Source organism: Eretmochelys imbricata, chromosome 3, assembly GCF_965152235.1.
Source record: "Eretmochelys imbricata isolate rEreImb1 chromosome 3, rEreImb1.hap1, whole genome shotgun sequence".
Lineage (NCBI taxonomy): Eukaryota > Metazoa > Chordata > Testudines > Cheloniidae > Eretmochelys > Eretmochelys imbricata.
Window position 1 is genome coordinate 161,239,133 of NC_135574.1, and position 16,326 is coordinate 161,255,458.

Below are 16,326 nucleotides of genomic sequence, written 5' to 3' on the forward strand. Positions count from 1 at the left end.
GTCAAATTTCAACTGTACCTTTAAATTCTGACCATCGAATGGCAAGGAGCCACTGACTAGTGTGTAAAGAATAACTCCAAGACTCCATACATCTACCTCTGGGCCATCATATTTCTTTCCTTGAAAAAGTTCAGGAGCAGCATAGGGTGGGCTTCCACAAAAAGTGTCTAGTTTGTTACCAATTGTAAATTCATTACTAAAACCAAAATCTGCAATTTTAATGTTCATGTCTGCATCAAGCAGAAGGTTCTCTGCCTAAGAGAAAAATATTGAAAGAAAAATGACCAAATTTATACATCACAATAAAGATCAACATATCAGTGTGCATCATTTGTTGATAAGAAAAGTTACATTTTCCAAAATATACGATTTGACTGTTTGACATTAGAGAACAAAGGAAACAAACCCTGTGAATGCACTACTTAGAGTATTGCTATTTAAAATATTCGGAGTCCAATTCTGAGGTGCAAATAAAGTTAAATTCAAAGGATTTATTGTTCAGACAATAATTTACAGTGCATAAAGCTAGACAGCAGTTAAAACTAGCTGACTGAATTCAAAAGCAATCTAGTGCTTCTAAATTGACAGCTTTGGCCTAGAAGACTTAACCAGTTTGATTCCAAAGGATATAAATTGAGTCCCAGGCATGTTGCCATGTGTATGGGTAGGTGTGGGAAGAAAAGGGGTTGATTCTCATTGATTAGTAAAGCATGCTGATTTGCAATTAAATATAACTTTTACACTAAACTTGGTACATTTTGCTAACTAGGAGGATACACTACATCTATATGCATTTATTTAAGCAGTTACGTAGATTAAGATATTTATTCTTATTTTTACATTTTTTATTGTGTTAGAAAATAGTGAATGATGCATTTCTTATTTACTAGATGATTAATTATTTACTTGTGATTTATGTCACGCTGCATTTGGATGAAAATTGGAATTCAAGTAACTGCACGAAAACAGCATTATAATATTGTTTTTTATCGGTTAAATAGAACTACCTTAAACATGTCACATATGTAAGAAAAAAGGTTGATCAAAACAAGTTTTGCATGCAAAAATAACTGGTTTATTAGACAAAGGAGGTATCTTTAGTTAGTAAATTTAACTGATTGTTTCTGGTCACCATGTCCTTCTAGATTTTTAGAACTAGCAGACCCTCTTCTCAGACCTCATTTTTATTTAAAGACTGGAAGAGGAAAACAAGTTTTCCTAGTTTTTTCAACTCTCAGTCAGACTTGACTTTGAACTATATTGATTGGATAAACTGAAATGAAGAAAATATTCTCTGCACTAGGAGAAGAGGTTACTGCTATCAAAAGCTGATTTAGCACTTCAACAAATGGTTCCGGGTGCCTAGCCAGTGACTTCCACCAGTTCAGTGGTTTGACTTTCTTTAAAAACTTCTGCAACAAATATGTATTGCTTAATTACTTAAATTTAATTATAGTAAGTTTAAGCCTTACTTAATTTTTAAACAGGTTTATTTTTGAAAAGAAAAATAATTTAAATATTGTTTTATTTTAAATAAATAAATCCATCTTAAATTTTAAAAACTTCCGGTTCTTTCTACCCTCATTTAGGACTTTAAAACACAAGTGTCTGCTTGGACAATAGATATTTCATGGTACTTTCTGTACTTTATTTCAGCATCCTTTACCAAAAAGTTTCCCCTCCTCCATCGTTACTCAGCATGCTTTAATAGCAGCAGCAGCAGCCAGGCAAATCTCAGAAACATTTACACTTCAGTAATGTGCTGTGTGTATTTACACAGGTGGACTATAGGACAGTTACTATAAAAGTTTTGTCAGCTTGAGTTTGTGGCAGTCAGTCACATTACCCAGGAGTAGTGAAGCCACAATGAGTTATGCAGGTCAACACAAACAAGTGCTAAAGAAAATCTTCATACCACAGCATTCCCTCATCATTTGGATATGCCATGTGTTAAGGAGAAAACTGTTTTAAAAACCTGTAAAATGTTCCTAAGCAGTCTGATTTTGATTATTTCTAGTATCCCTCTCCCTGCAAAGCCAGGAGCCTTAGTTACCATGAGTACAACTGTATACACCTCAGAGGGAGAGAAATTCAAAATTAATATAAACACACCTGTATAAATAATCAAAAATAGAAAACATCCAATGTCTCGTGACTTTATGGAATTGAAGTAAGTGCTGGGTCCCACTGGGAAGCCAGGAATCTCCCACTTCCAAATGGCATAAAGTTCTCAAGTCTAACCCTGGAATAGCTCAAGACATTAGGCTTCAAGGCTGTCACATTTTAATATCTACAGCCACTGTTACTATCCCGGCATTGAATCCTACCATACCAGGTCACATACAGGTGCAACTTTGGAGGAAATGGCACAGCTGAGTGGAGGATGAAATACTTTTCTGCAAGGTTGAATAGTTAAATCATCTCAGGGATTTGGAATGTTAGAATAGGCCCGGGCTTATTAGAGGGCAGAGGACAGGGAAATTTATCAAAAATGTATGGTAAGTACAAGTAGCATGTCTCTAATTTCTCAAAAGGCAATCCTGTATGTGTGTATTATACAGTATACATATAGATGCATATAAAATATTTTGTCACATTCAAATTTAGCAAAGATAAACGGCTAAAACAACAAATGGGTGAGATAGCTGTAGAAATGCTAATAATTTTTTGGTGAAATGGAATGTCTCAGCCACAATGCAGGGTTACTCTTCAGTTTACTGAAACAGCACTAATTTTGATAGTTGTATAGTTCCTTGTAATATGCCAGTTCTGGAAGTGTGATTTGCTTAATTACTATATTGTTATTTCTCAGTGTCTGCACAGTGTGAAAATGCCTGTATTCCAATCAAATGATCGCCATAAGCAGACTGAAGGACTTGCATAATTGCTGAACAGCAAGTTTTCAATAATTTTACAGTGATTATGCAAGTAACTCTGATTGGATAGAATCCCTTTACTACGATTGGCTGTACTCAGAATTGAGCCTGTATGTCCATGAAGACACCACTAAACCTTCTCTCCCGCTCCAGATGAAACTGAAAAAAGTATTTACTCAGAAAACAAGAATATGTGGCTAACAAACTGCTAAAAGGTGAACCGGTTGTTGGGGTTTTTTTCATGTTAATCCCACCCCTTTGACTCATTTTGTTCTCCAGGATCTCAGTATTGCTTGCACTGAACCCCATGGAGTTCTTTTAAAATCAAAGTGAACCAAGATTGGCCTTCCTCAACATTCCTTCCAACTACAGTCCAGCAAAGCTCTTGGCACACAATCGGTGTCTATTTGCCTTTACATTATTCACACTGAGAGAATCCCTGACTCTCCCTTCTAATTTGTTTGAAACCATTTAAAAATAATACTCAGTTATTTTGGAGAGAAGAACCTTTGCTAATCTGTGGGAAGTAATTAGGTGGATTGAAGAAAGATAATGAAAAGCAGGAGTGGGGGAAGGAAATACACAAGGAGAGAAGAAATTCTTGCTTATGTTAGTTTTTAAAAACTATCTTTAAACAATTTGATAGACCATTTTTGTAGCCTTAAACCTGGACTCTTCAAACAATTTCATTATAACTTGAGGATGCTTCCCGTTAACTTTAATCAACATATCCTCGGCTATACAGTTCAATCTTTGTTCTCTGAGTTTGTTCACCTCAGGCTATGACCATAATATATTAAAAAGGAAATATCCTCAAGTTATAACAAGCTCCTCTTTCTCTTTATTGGTTAATCCTTTACTGCTGATTCTTTTAGTTTTTTGTTTGTTTTTTGCGCATGCAAGAGACACCCCTAAAACCAATGACAAACACATTGTGGTCCTATACGGCAGCATACTGCCATTATGACTATCCATGTTCATATATGTGGAGATGATGTGCAGCAGATTTATTACCTAGCTCAAAGCTTCTCTTTCTTCCCCCCTCAATAGCTCTTGGTAAATATAGGAACAACAAGAGGAGGGCATGTCTCAGGATGTTTTTTCTCTGGCTTGTAAAGTTTCAATTCCCATGTCATAGAAGTACAGTACAATTTGCAACAGGAGTCAAAGTTTCAGAAAAACACATTCAAACTACCAATTTATGACAAATTTTAGTCCAATATTACATCCAAGAGAAAGAATGATTCTGCTCTTTCGTAACACAGAGTCACCATCTGAAAAGTATGGCTGATTTACTCATACTGTAGCTGGATGCACCCTGAAGGACCTGTTTTGTAACAAAGGGCTGCTATAGTCTGTTTTTCATTCCTCAGACTTTTTATGTTTCAGCAGAATCAGGTACTCCTAATAAAAAGCCAATATACTGCTATTTGCTTTACTCTACTTAGTTCCACTATGCAAAACAATAACATACTTTATGTAGCAGTTCAAAGCAAAGAAAAATTTCTGGAAATGCTTCAGGAAACCACAATACAGCAATACACTTTGATATTTGCTGTCCTCCTACTAAGCCAAAAACTGTAGTTTGTTGATCAACAATCAGAAAGGAAATGGGTATCAGAGTAGCAAAAGACAAGGAGGGACATTAGAGAGAGATCAGATGCTTAGAGACCCTTGATCAAGACCTCCTCTCAAGCAGAAGTTTTGACATTTCTTGTGTGACATCGCTAACAGATATGTAGGCTGTTGATTCCAATTGACAAATAGTTCTTGAATGTGAAGTTCTTCACAGATTATTCAAGATTGCTTGCAGGTTTTCTCCTAAGGCAATTGGAAAGCACATTCTGTAGGCCAAGAAGGTGGAGCGCCACTAAAGTTATGTTGCAAGTATAAATTCCCAAAGACCTGAGCATTGCATGAGAATATTTTCAAAGACTAAGGCCTCATCAGTTTTTGTATTTAACTCACATCCTTCAAAAAGCCATTCTTCTCTGGTAACCTGTACCTCCCTAGGAACGCCAGACACTTGCAGCTAGGATGATTGTCTCATGTCAGCTGAGGTTGCCACAGACCTAGCTGCCACATCCAAAGCATCAAGCTCTGCTTGGAGAACAAGCATGTAACATGCTGTCCTTCAGTAATCAGCTCTTTAAATTCCTCTCTGCAGTCCTGCGGGATTTTACCAGTGAATGCTGCAATGTTTTCATTATTCAGAAAGTCATTTTGCCAACAGCAATTGATAGTTGGTGATGCTCATCTGAAAGCTTGCCGAGGAGTACTTTTTCCATCCAACAAGATTAATTTTCTGGACTCCTGTCCCAGGGGATAACTTGCTAAGGGCCCTCGTGTCCATCTTTTGTAGACTGCAGATATCACCAGGGCTCCTAGAGTAGAATGTGAGTAAAGCAGCTCAACTCCAGAAGACAGGACCTGGTACCAATGCTCTGCACTTTTTCATGTAGGAACTCTCAAGGCTCGTGTTTGCCAGAGCAGTTTAACAGGATCCAAAAGGCCTTCAATTAAAGGCATTCATTAGACAACTTGGCATGGGGGTGTGCAGCATGTCCAGGAGCTTGTGAGACCTCTCCTGGACCACTTCTACCAGTACCTCCAGTGTGTTCGTCTCCATTCTGAGCAGTTCTTGGAAGGATTTGTACTCATCAAATTTGAGGCTGATTATTGCAGAACCACCTCATCAGGAGATGGTACATTAAGATTCTCAGTCTGAAGCTCTACATCAGAGCCACGATGCAGATGCTCACCAGTAATAAAGGTTCTTGAATAGTTTAGGGTGCTACTCTCTGTAACAGCAGAGATGGAGCTTTAGATCTGGCCATGACACAAATGCTGCTCCCCTTGTAGACTGAAAACCCCATACGTCCCGTACTATCAAAGGTGCTTGGTAAGCATAAGGACCGGGGGGGGCCATGGTGGAGGACACCAGGAATTAGGATCCCTAGGTCTTTTGGAGATAAGGTAACAATAATAAACCCTGGATTCCCTTTCAAAGATGTAAGTCATTGATCATGACCCTAGTGAACAAGAAGGCTCTTTGCTATCATCAGAAGCTGAGGGCTACTACTCCTGAAGTAGTGGAGCTGAAGCAAGATTCGTAGTAGGCAACTCTCGTCCCTTGTTCTAGCCAGTACCCATCTGCGAAGTACATGGTACCAGAGGAGGAAAACCTTAGTATCAGCTAACAGTGGTGAGTTGTTACAGATAAGACAGATCTCCTAGTACCACAAAATTCCTCAGTACTGAGAACTCAGATGCCAAGAGGTGGTGAATCCACAACACTGGTACCAGGGTGGTTGGTACCGAAGATGCTAATACTGTATGCTTCAGTGCTGCACAAGTAGTACCTGGTGAAGTTTTTCAGTCTGAGGAGACCAATACTGGGGCTCAGTGACCGGAGTCCAAATGGGTCACAAAGGGACCTAGCAGACAAATGCAGAAGATTTATGCTTCTTAGAGCTAGTTTCCATTGTAGGAGAACTAGATCTTCTCCCTTTAACATCAGAATGCCTCTCTTCCCCCTTGTCATTAGAGGTGAGAAAGAAGACTGTTCACACCCAAGGAGCAGCCTGATGAGGAGGTGACAGCAGTACTTTCAGATGACAACTGATCAGGATTTTCTGCCCCAGGGATCCTGGGGTCTTAGGATGGATACATGCATTTTTCCATTAAGAACATTTTTAGATATGTCTCACTAGCTGTCTGCATCCTCATTGAGAATGATTTACAAATTGATCACCTGTCAATAACATGCCCTTCCCCAAACATGAAACACATTTGGTGTGTCCAAAGTTAAGAGGCATTACTGCCTCGTTGGAAAGGCAATTCTGAAACCTTGGCAATTTCTGCTTCACCTATCAAGCAAGATGCTGTGCTGGGTAGATCCAGAGAAAAACAAGTTCCCTACAACAGGTACAGAAAATAAAGAGGGAGGACAAAAAGAGGAAACACTACTCTAATCACTAACCTAACTATCCTCGCTGACAATAACAATTTACAAAGAACAATAAAGGCTGCACAGTGAGTGAAAGCAGTCAGACACTGCAGTACTCCAACTCTGAACCACCAAATACTTAGAGTGAAGAAGAACAGATGAAAAAACCCACATTTCTTACAGATTTTTAAAAGACGTGATCAGTTTAAGCATTTTACTATAAATTGTCTTAATCTAGAAACCATGATAGCTGGCAGCATTTATGACTATAATAAATATGCATTAAAATGAGCTTTTTCATTTTCAATTTGTGGATATTTGTATATCATTAGTATGGGTCACGATTCTGTCACAAAAAGAAAAGGAGTACTTGTGGCACCTTAGAGACTAACAAATTTATTTGAGCATAAGCTTTCATGAGCTACAGCTCACTTCATCGGATGCATTCAGTGCATTTGGATTCTGTCACAGGTATTTTGAGTAAAAATCCCTGACGTTTACTAAAAATACCTGGGGGGGGGGGAAGGAGAGGGGGAGAAGAGAAGAAGGGGAGGACAAGCAGAGTGCTGCTGGGCCTTGCAGCCGCTCCTGTCCCGCCACTGCTCCCCCGCAGCAGGGGCTGACCTAACCCTGATCAGCTGCTGCCTTGGCAGTCACAAGGCTGCTCTGACCATACCCCAGAAGTTACAGAGGTCCCAGAAAGTCCTCCATGACAGAATCCTATCCTTAATCATTAGCTATAATTTTTGGTCTTCTGGTTAAGGCACTAAACAGGGACTCTGGAGATCTAGGTTCTTTTCGTGTCTCTGTCACAGGCCTCCTTGTGATGTTGGGCAAGCCACTTAATTTCTATATACCTCAATTCGCCAAGTATGGAATGAAGACAATAGTACCTCCCACCTTCGTGGGGGTATTGTGAAGCTAAATTCATTAATGTGTTTGAAGCACTCATACTACAGCAATGGCAGCTATGTGGAAAGAGAGATAGGTGAACTTGCTCTAATACTGTCAATTAGTTATGTTAAAAAAAAAAAAAAAAAAAAAAGCAAAAACACAGAAACCTACCTTGAGGTCACGATGAACAATGCACTTTTGATGGCAGTACTGCACAGCAGATACAATCTGAAACACCAACATTTTCAATAAGAATTAATTTGAATCCCTATATAATTAGGGTTTTTCATAGCTTATACTTAATTTTGCCTCCTAGTATGCATTAGTGGAGAATTAAGTATTTTTACATACAGGGAGTGTAAAAATCCTTACAGTAACTGATGTTCTCGTTTGTGCATCCCCAATGCCGGAGATCGGGACTTTTTTTTTTTTTTTTTTGGACTAGCAGTGCTTACCAGCCTGAGCCTGTGCTTCCAGCGCCCTTGTACCCCCTTCAAGGTTATAAAAAGTTATAACGATGGAGTCTTCTACCCCCTCTGACGTTTTTGGAGCTACAGCCTTTGCCAAAGGAGTAGGAGAGACAGAACTTTAATACACAGAAACACCCAGAGCTCTTTTTAGTAGAGAAGGAGGTCTGCTCACAAAGAGAAGGATCCTGGGAGCCCAGATTTGAGACTGGCCTCAAACATTTATGGAAAAAGTACATTTTCAGCCTGGCCTCTTTGAACTTCCGTATTCACTTTCAAAACGCACAGCAAACTGAGCATTTGCTAAATATACGCCCTTCCCCTAAGCAAAATAAACATTCAGTAGAAGGATGGCAATACCACATAAAGGGCAATATTTGAAACTGGGCGATTTTGGCTTAGCAATGAAGACTGAGAACCCAGTACTAGGCAACCAAGAAATTAAGAACAAAGTTACCCAAATGAAACCTATACCAAATATAATTCCTAATTTATACATAAGTATTTACTAACTAATCCTATGCAAAACACAGAAAAAATGGACAGCACTAGTCATTTCATCTCAGCCTACGCCACAGTTAGAAGTTACTGAGAGGTGGCTAGCCCACATTGACTCTTTTCTATCCGGGGGGGGGGGGGGGGGGGGGTTTGCACAAGGGCTCTGAGCTGCAAGTGCAAGCGAACAAGTACTGCTAGTCCAAAAAGATCCAAATCTCCTGTGTTGGCAGCGCACAAACACACTAAAATGGAATACTTACAGACAATCACTCAAAGAAGAAATATACATTTAAAAACGTATCCACTATGTTTTTATTTTCGCGAACGACATGCCATAACGTTTATATCCTATGCTATTAAGCTGCCACATTATAAATTACTAATTTGTTGATATTAATCTTTTAACCCAGAGGACCCACTCCATAAACAGGAAAAGGTATTTTTATGCTATTTATCCTTCTAGGGTTAAGCATCCAAAACTTCAGGGTAAAAGATTTCATTACATAAAACATTCCTCAAAGTAACCGAAATTTTCAACATATGAAGGGAATCACTTTAAATTAATTTAGCCCATTGAATGTGGTATCATTCTAGTCAAATTACTTTATTCAATACAGTACTAGCAAATGCTGTTAGAATGACTATATATCACAAACTGATGTAATGAAGATTTTTAAAATTTTAATAAATATAGAAATTCCCTCTTTCAGACTCTCTCCTCATACTTCGCAAGCAAGCTGGCTAACCTAGTGAGGAGGGCTTTAAACTAGGTTCACCGGGGGAAGGAGACCAAAGCCCTGAGGTAAGTGGGATACCGGGAGGAAGCACGAGCAGGAGCGTGCGAGAGGGCAGGGCTCCTGCCTCATACTGAGAAAGAGGGACGATCAGCGAGTTATCTCAAGTGCCTATACAAAATGCAAGAAGCCTGGGAAACAAGCAGGGAGAACTGGAAGTCCTGGCACAGTCAAGGAATTATGATGTGATTGGAGTAACAGAGACTTAGTGGGATAACTCACATGACTGGAGTACTGTCATGGATGGATATAAACTGTTCAGGAAGGACAGGCAGGGCAGAAAAGGTGGGGGAGTTGCACTTTATATAAGGGAGCAGTATGACTGCTCAGAGCTCAAGTATGAAACTGCAGAAAAACCTGAGTGTCTCTGGATTAAGTTTAGACGTGTGAGCAACAAGGGTGATGTCATGGTGGGAGTCTGCTATAGACCACCGGACCAGGGGGATGAGGTGGACGAGGCTTTCTTCCAGCAACTCACGGAAGTTACTAGATCGCAGGCCCTGGTTCTCATGGGAGACTTCAATCACCCTGATATCTGCTGGGAAAGCAATACAGCGGTGCACAGACAATCCAGGAAGTTTTTGGAAAGTGTAAGAGACAATTGCCTGGTGCAAGTGCTGGAGGAACCAACCAGGGGTAGAGCTCTTCTTGACCTGCTGCTCACAAACCGGGAAGAATTAGTAGGGGAAGCAAAAGTGGATGGGAACCTAGGAGGCAGTGACCGTGAGATGGTCGAGTTCAGGATCCTGACACAGGGAAGAAAGGAGAGCAGCAGAATATGGACCCTGGACTTCAGAAAAGCAGACTGACTCCCTCAGGGAACTGATGGGCAGGATCCCCTGGGAGAATAACATGAGGGGGAAAGGAGTCCAGGAGAGCTGGCTGTATTTTAAAGAATCCTTATTGAGGTTACAGGTTCAAACCATCCCGTTGTGTACAAAGAATAGTAAATATGGCAGGCGACCAGCTTGGCTTATCAGTGAAATCCTTGCTGATCTTGAACACAAAAAAGAAGCTTACAAGAAGTGGAAGATTGGACAAATGACCAGGGATGAGTATAAAAATATTGCTCGGGGATGCAGGAGTGAAATCAGGAAGGCCAAATCACACTTTGAGTTGCAGCTAGCAAGAGATGTTAAGAGTAACAAGAAGGGTTTCTTCAGGTATGTTAGCAACAAGAAGAAAGTCAAGGAAAGTGTGGGCCCCTTACTGAATGAGGGAGGCAACCTAGTGACAGAGGATGTGGAAAAAGCTAATGTACTCAATGCTTTTTTTGCCTCTGTCTTTACGAACAAGGTCAGCTCCCAGACTACTGCACTGGGCAGCACAGCATGGGGAGGAGGCGACCAGCCCTCTGTGGGGAAAGAAGTGGTTCAGGACTATTTAGAAAAGCTGGATGAGCACAAGTCCATGGGGCTGCATGCGCTGCATCTGAGAGTGCTAAAGAAGTTGGTGAATGTGATTGCAGAGCCATTGGCCATTATCTTTGAAAACTCATGGCGATCCGGGGAAGTCCCGGACGACTGGAAAAAGGCTAAGTGCACAAGTAAAACCTGCCCCTAATCCTCTTGGCAGTAACCATACGTGAAGATTAGTACTCAGGAAAGAAGTGATGATGATAGAATATTTTAAAGAGTACCCCTAATAAAATACATGATTTATTATAAATGAGTAAACTAAAAGTTTATATCGCCATATAACAACCTCACTGAAGAACATCTGATTATTTCAGGATACTCAAAGAGTTAATAAAATCTGGAGTGAGTCATAATGAAAGAAATTTAGTTTCTCAAGAATATCCATTAACAAAAGCTTAAACAGTCTTACTATTTTTAAATTATGCTCAGGAAATAGGTATTTGCCTCCTGAGGGATTTTTCCATTCTAGCTTTAATACACATCACTACAACTATGAGCTTTCACTTTTTAAAAAAATGTGCGAATATTTTTGAGTTGAAGTTCATTAAAAATACTGTAAACAGAAACAATTTCATACCTGCCTAAATTTTGCACGGGCCTCCTTTTCTTTCATTCTTCCATGTGCAACTAAGTAGTCAAACACCTCTCCTGAACCAGAAAAAGATGAAGCATAAGTTATACTGCTCAGGCTTTATTATTTATACCAGACTATCAAGCAAAATACCCACATACCATGAATTTGGGCCAGATGCTCAGCTAGTGTTAACAGTTGTAGCTCCATCAACTTCAATAGAGGATATGACCCTCTATGTACAAAAAACCTCAACATATATATTGTGACAAAGTTCCTCCTCTGCCTTGGTGGGTCCTGCGCTTATTGGCAGATTTTTTTGACTCAGAGGTTCACAGCAGCCCTCAGTTTGGCCACTTTCGTGGCTCAAATCTGCCATTCACTCAGTTAGCCTCATCACTGGCCAGCATGGGGAAAAGGAAGAAGAATAATGCCTGCAGCCTCTGCTGATCCACCTAGTGGATCGGGGAACAGGCCAGAGACCTTCCCTCTGGTGGAATCCACAGTCCAGTTCAACTCCTCCGATATCAAGTAAGGAATTGGGGGGATAGAGGGATGGGGGGAACCCGGGCCCGCCCTCTACTCCGGGTTCCAGCCCAGGGCCCTGTGGATTGCAGCTGACTACAGTGGCTCCTCTAACAGCTGTGCGACAGCTACAACTCCCTGGGCTACTTCCCCATGGCCTCCTCCCAACACCTTCTTTATTCTCACCACAGGACCTTCCTCCTGATGTCTGATAATGCTTGTACTTCTCAGTCTTCCAGTAGTATGCCTTCTCACTCTCAGCTTCTTGTGCCTCTGGCTCCCAGCTCCGCGCACGCACACCAAAAACTGAAGTGAGCTCCTTTTTAAACCCAGGTGCCCTGATTAGCCTGCCTGTCTTAATTGATTCTGGCAGCTTCTTGATTGGCTACAGGTATTCTAATCAGCCTGTCTGCTTTAATTGATTCCAGAAAGTTCCTGATTGTTCTGGAACCTTCCCTGTTACCTTACCCAGGGAAAAGGGACCTACTTAACCTGGGGCTCATATATCTGCCTTCCATCACTCTCCTGTAGCCGTCTGGCCTGACCCTGTCACAATATGTGTAAAAAGCCACCCACCCACGTTACCGACTGGGCTTATCAAGGAAAAACACTGTCTGCAGGTTTCAGAAAACTAACAAGTCTGTTTATTAAAACCATTTCAAACATGCCCACAGTCCTGAGAAGGAGAGAGGGGGAAGCAGTCAGGAAAGATTCCTTTTTACTGCTTGTATTTGTTTTCACTGTTCAGACAACATAGTTACTGCAGACCTACAAGAACTGATTCCTTCCTAGTAAGACTTCAGTTTTTTAAAATTCTTATATTAAAATGGGCATTAAATGAAAGACCAATTTAAAGTGCAGTTAGAGTAATAAAGAATACCATTGTAAAAGGCATAAGGTTCTAGGTGTAAGGGGTGGCACCTTATACACCAGACTTGCACTGCATGTCTTCACATCACTTTTATTTTGTGAGAAGTTTAAGGCCAAAAAGTTCTTCACCAAATGGCTCTCAGATTCTCATTGCTAGTGGTCCCTCTCCCCGACGGTATATGACAAACAGCCATCTCCCCATCTAAATGAGTACCAATTGTGTTCCCAAAATCCACCTGGCTTTCTTTTCAATCTGCCTGGCCAGCTGTCCCATGTTCTTATCCCCAACTCCCAGACCTTCTTGCCTCTGTTACACTGCTCTGACACAAGGTGAAGACGAGAGGCAGGTGCTCTCTCTATTGGTGATGTAAGTATAAGGATGGGAGACACACAAGGCTTGAGCCTCTGCTAGAATGAAAATCAGATTATCTCCTGGTATATTATCAAAAACAACTACACAAACATCTGTAAAATAAAGTAATCTACTATGCATAACACTGTTAATTGACAGCAGAACTGTACCTTAAAGTTCTGGTTAGGGACTCTGTCATAAACAGAGAAAAGGGTAGCATAAAATCCTCCGGGGCAGCTGTACTAAATCGCTTTACCAGTAAGGGATTAAGAAGCTCAATAACCTTGTTGGCACCTGACCAGAAGGACCAATAAGAAAAGAAAAGAAGATACTTTCAAATCTGGTGGGGGGAGGATTTATTTGTGGCTCTTTTGTTTTGTTCCCTCTCCAGACGGAGAGGGAGACCAGGCAGGTACAACATCTCCTGAAAACATACCTGAAATGAACCATCTAAAATTACAAAAATTGTAAGTAAGGCAAGAAAATGCATTAGGTTATCCTTTGTTTTGGCTTGTGAATTTTCCCTATGTTAAAGAGGTAGTTTAATTCCTGTTTTGTAACTGTGAAGCTGAGTCAGAGGGGAATCCTTTGTGTTTTAAATCTTTTTATTTACCCTGTAAAGTTACCTTCCATCCTGATTTTGCAGGTGTGATTCTTTTACTTTTTTTTTAAATAAATAAAGTTTTTCTTTTAAGAACCTGATTGATTTTCAGTGTCCTAAAAACCAAAGGGTTTGGTCTGTGCTCACATTGTTAATCAATTGGTTGGTATTTTATTCTCAAACCTCCCCAGAAAAGGAGGTGAAGGGGTTTGGGGGGATAGGGACTCCAAGTGACCCTTTCCTGAATTTTTGTGTAAATCACTTTGTGGTGGAGCAATACCATCCAAGGACAAGGAAAGGAATTTTTGCCTTGGGGAAGTTTTTAACCTAAGCTGATAGAATATAAGTTTAGGGGTTCTTTCATGCAGGTCCCCACATCTGTACCCCAGAGTTCAGAGTGGGGAAGTAACCCTGACAGACTCCATGAGGCAGACAGACAACATGCAGTACACAAGACGTAACACAACCCCAGATGTCAAGATTGGTTTCAGTTGGGTATCTGTGCATGAAGATTTACTTTCCACTTTTCAGTTTACCCACAAAACTGGGAGTTCAACAACTACTTACCCCCACTGGCATATTCCATTACCAAATACAGTGTCTTTTCTGTTTCAATAACTTCAAATAATTTTACTGAAATAAAAAGGAATGAAAGCTTGCATCAAACAGCAAAAATTCATCAAAATTTTTAAAATACAGCCCAAACACTTATTCTTTAAATTAATAAAATTTATTAACCAGTGATACCACCAAGCCAGAAGATTTAAACAGTTTTGAAAAAAGGAGAATTAAGTTGTAAGAACATCATGAACATATAAAATCTTCTACAACTTTCTCAGGAGTATTTCACAAACACTATACAAAAATGAAATTCGTGCTGAAATTAGTGTTTAGTTCCACACAGGAATTCTTACCAAAACAACACACAAAAATCCCAAGTAAATTACTTCTCTATTCCAACCGCTCCAGGTTAGAGAAGTTGTGGAGTTTTGATCAACTTAAAAAGACACAAAGTTTTGGTGCCAAACTGAGCAGGTATTCTAACTGAAAGGCTTTCCCAATCAGAATATAATACTAATAAAACTACCACTGTCACAGGTGGGACGGAGGGGGTCCAGTAGGAGCTTAGAATGCTGGAAATGCAGCACACTCAGCTCTAAAAATGGAGACAAGGGAGTACCTATTATGTAATAACTTGTATACCTTGTCCATACCTTGTATGCAACAAGCCCTCTGGCCGATTCAGGAACATTAACTGTCTCTGGAACAAGACTGTCCAGCCCTCCTCAGCCAGAAGAATTGTCATCACAAAGTAGGGCTCTGAAGGTGGGGGGAACTAAAGCAGAAAGGGAAAATTACATACTTTGTAACTTGGTTTCTCTGAAGATAGCACTTTGCAGGTTTCTTGGTCCTAGGTCCTAGTTTCTTAGTGAGAGTGGCAAAACTCATTAGCGCAAAGGCTTTTTAACCCATCTGAACAACAGTAAGAGTACGAGCCAGATCCCCTACTGGCCATCAGACACCACCTCCTTGCTGAGTGTTAGCCCTTTCCTCTGATTGAGCAAGTTATCCTTTACGAGCCAAATTTCTGCTTGCCTTACTCATGCAAGTAGTCCACTGAAGTAAACAGGACAAGAGCAGGATCTGGCCCTGAGTGTACATTGTTCATCCATCTTAAAGATTTAATGGATAAATAAAAACAAGTATCTAAATATATTCAAACAAAATAGATAAGAGTATAATATTAAAGTCACCAGAAAAACAAATCCAATTCCTACCTATACTGGGATGATTCAATATCTTCATTATTCGTACTTCTCGAAACAACTGTTAAGAAAACAAAACAGCTTTATTCAAACTATGTTTACTGGGGAAGAGCTACTTCAGACATGTTTCAGAGTAGCAGCCATGTTAGTCTGTATTCGCAAAAAGAAAAGGAGTATTAGTGGCACCTTAGAGACTAACCAATTTATTTGACCATAAGCTTTCCTGAGCTACAGAGTGAGCTGTAGCTCACGAAAGCTTATGCTCAAATAAATTGGTTAGTCTCTAAGGTGCCACTAGTACTCCTTTTCTTTTTACTTCAGACATGCTACTTTATACAGGGAATGGAAGGTGAAAGGCAATTTAAGTAGATATTAAGATAGCCTTTTATGTTATAATCCAGTACTAGATACAATTACATTATTCACTGTACTAGACATCAGACTCATTTTGTGGACAGCGCTGTACTACATTTTTATTATAACATTTGGCTGGGTCTAAAAACCTAGGGCCACGTACTACCTTCAATGCACAACAAAACTGCACTTGTTTCAAAACAAGGTATGCAAAAAGATATGTAGGCTCTTATATAGTAACAGCTTTTAGAGTTTCCACTGGCTTGAAACAACAAAGGGCATTTGCAGGACCTATTGCTATTTCTGCCCTTTGCTTATTTGGCTATTTGCATATGCAACTAATTACCCAGTCTGTGTGCACGCGCGACTTCATGTTTCTGGTGTTGGGAAA

The 16,326-nt window shown here is 40.2% G+C and overlaps 1 protein-coding gene across 8 annotated transcripts in view; it reads right to left on the reverse strand.

Annotated features, from left to right (window-relative positions):
- Positions 1-16,326, reverse strand: part of MARK1 (microtubule affinity regulating kinase 1) — a 120,152-nt gene that overhangs the window by 34,994 nt on the left and 68,832 nt on the right. For 6 of the 8 annotated variants that reach the window (XM_077813736.1, XM_077813733.1, XM_077813732.1 and 3 more), the window contains exons 4-8: positions 15,594-15,642; positions 14,383-14,448; positions 11,474-11,544; positions 7,891-7,947; positions 19-255 (exon numbers count right to left, since the gene is read on the reverse strand). In XM_077813736.1, coding sequence (XP_077669862.1) covers positions 19-255; positions 7,891-7,947; positions 11,474-11,544; positions 14,383-14,448; positions 15,594-15,642 — 480 coding nt within the window. Of the gene's footprint in view, positions 1-18; positions 256-7,890; positions 7,948-11,473; positions 11,545-12,178; positions 14,361-14,382; positions 14,449-15,593; positions 15,643-16,326 lie in introns of those variants that run through there. The other 2 variants (XM_077813737.1, XM_077813739.1) reach the window with 2 other exon arrangements.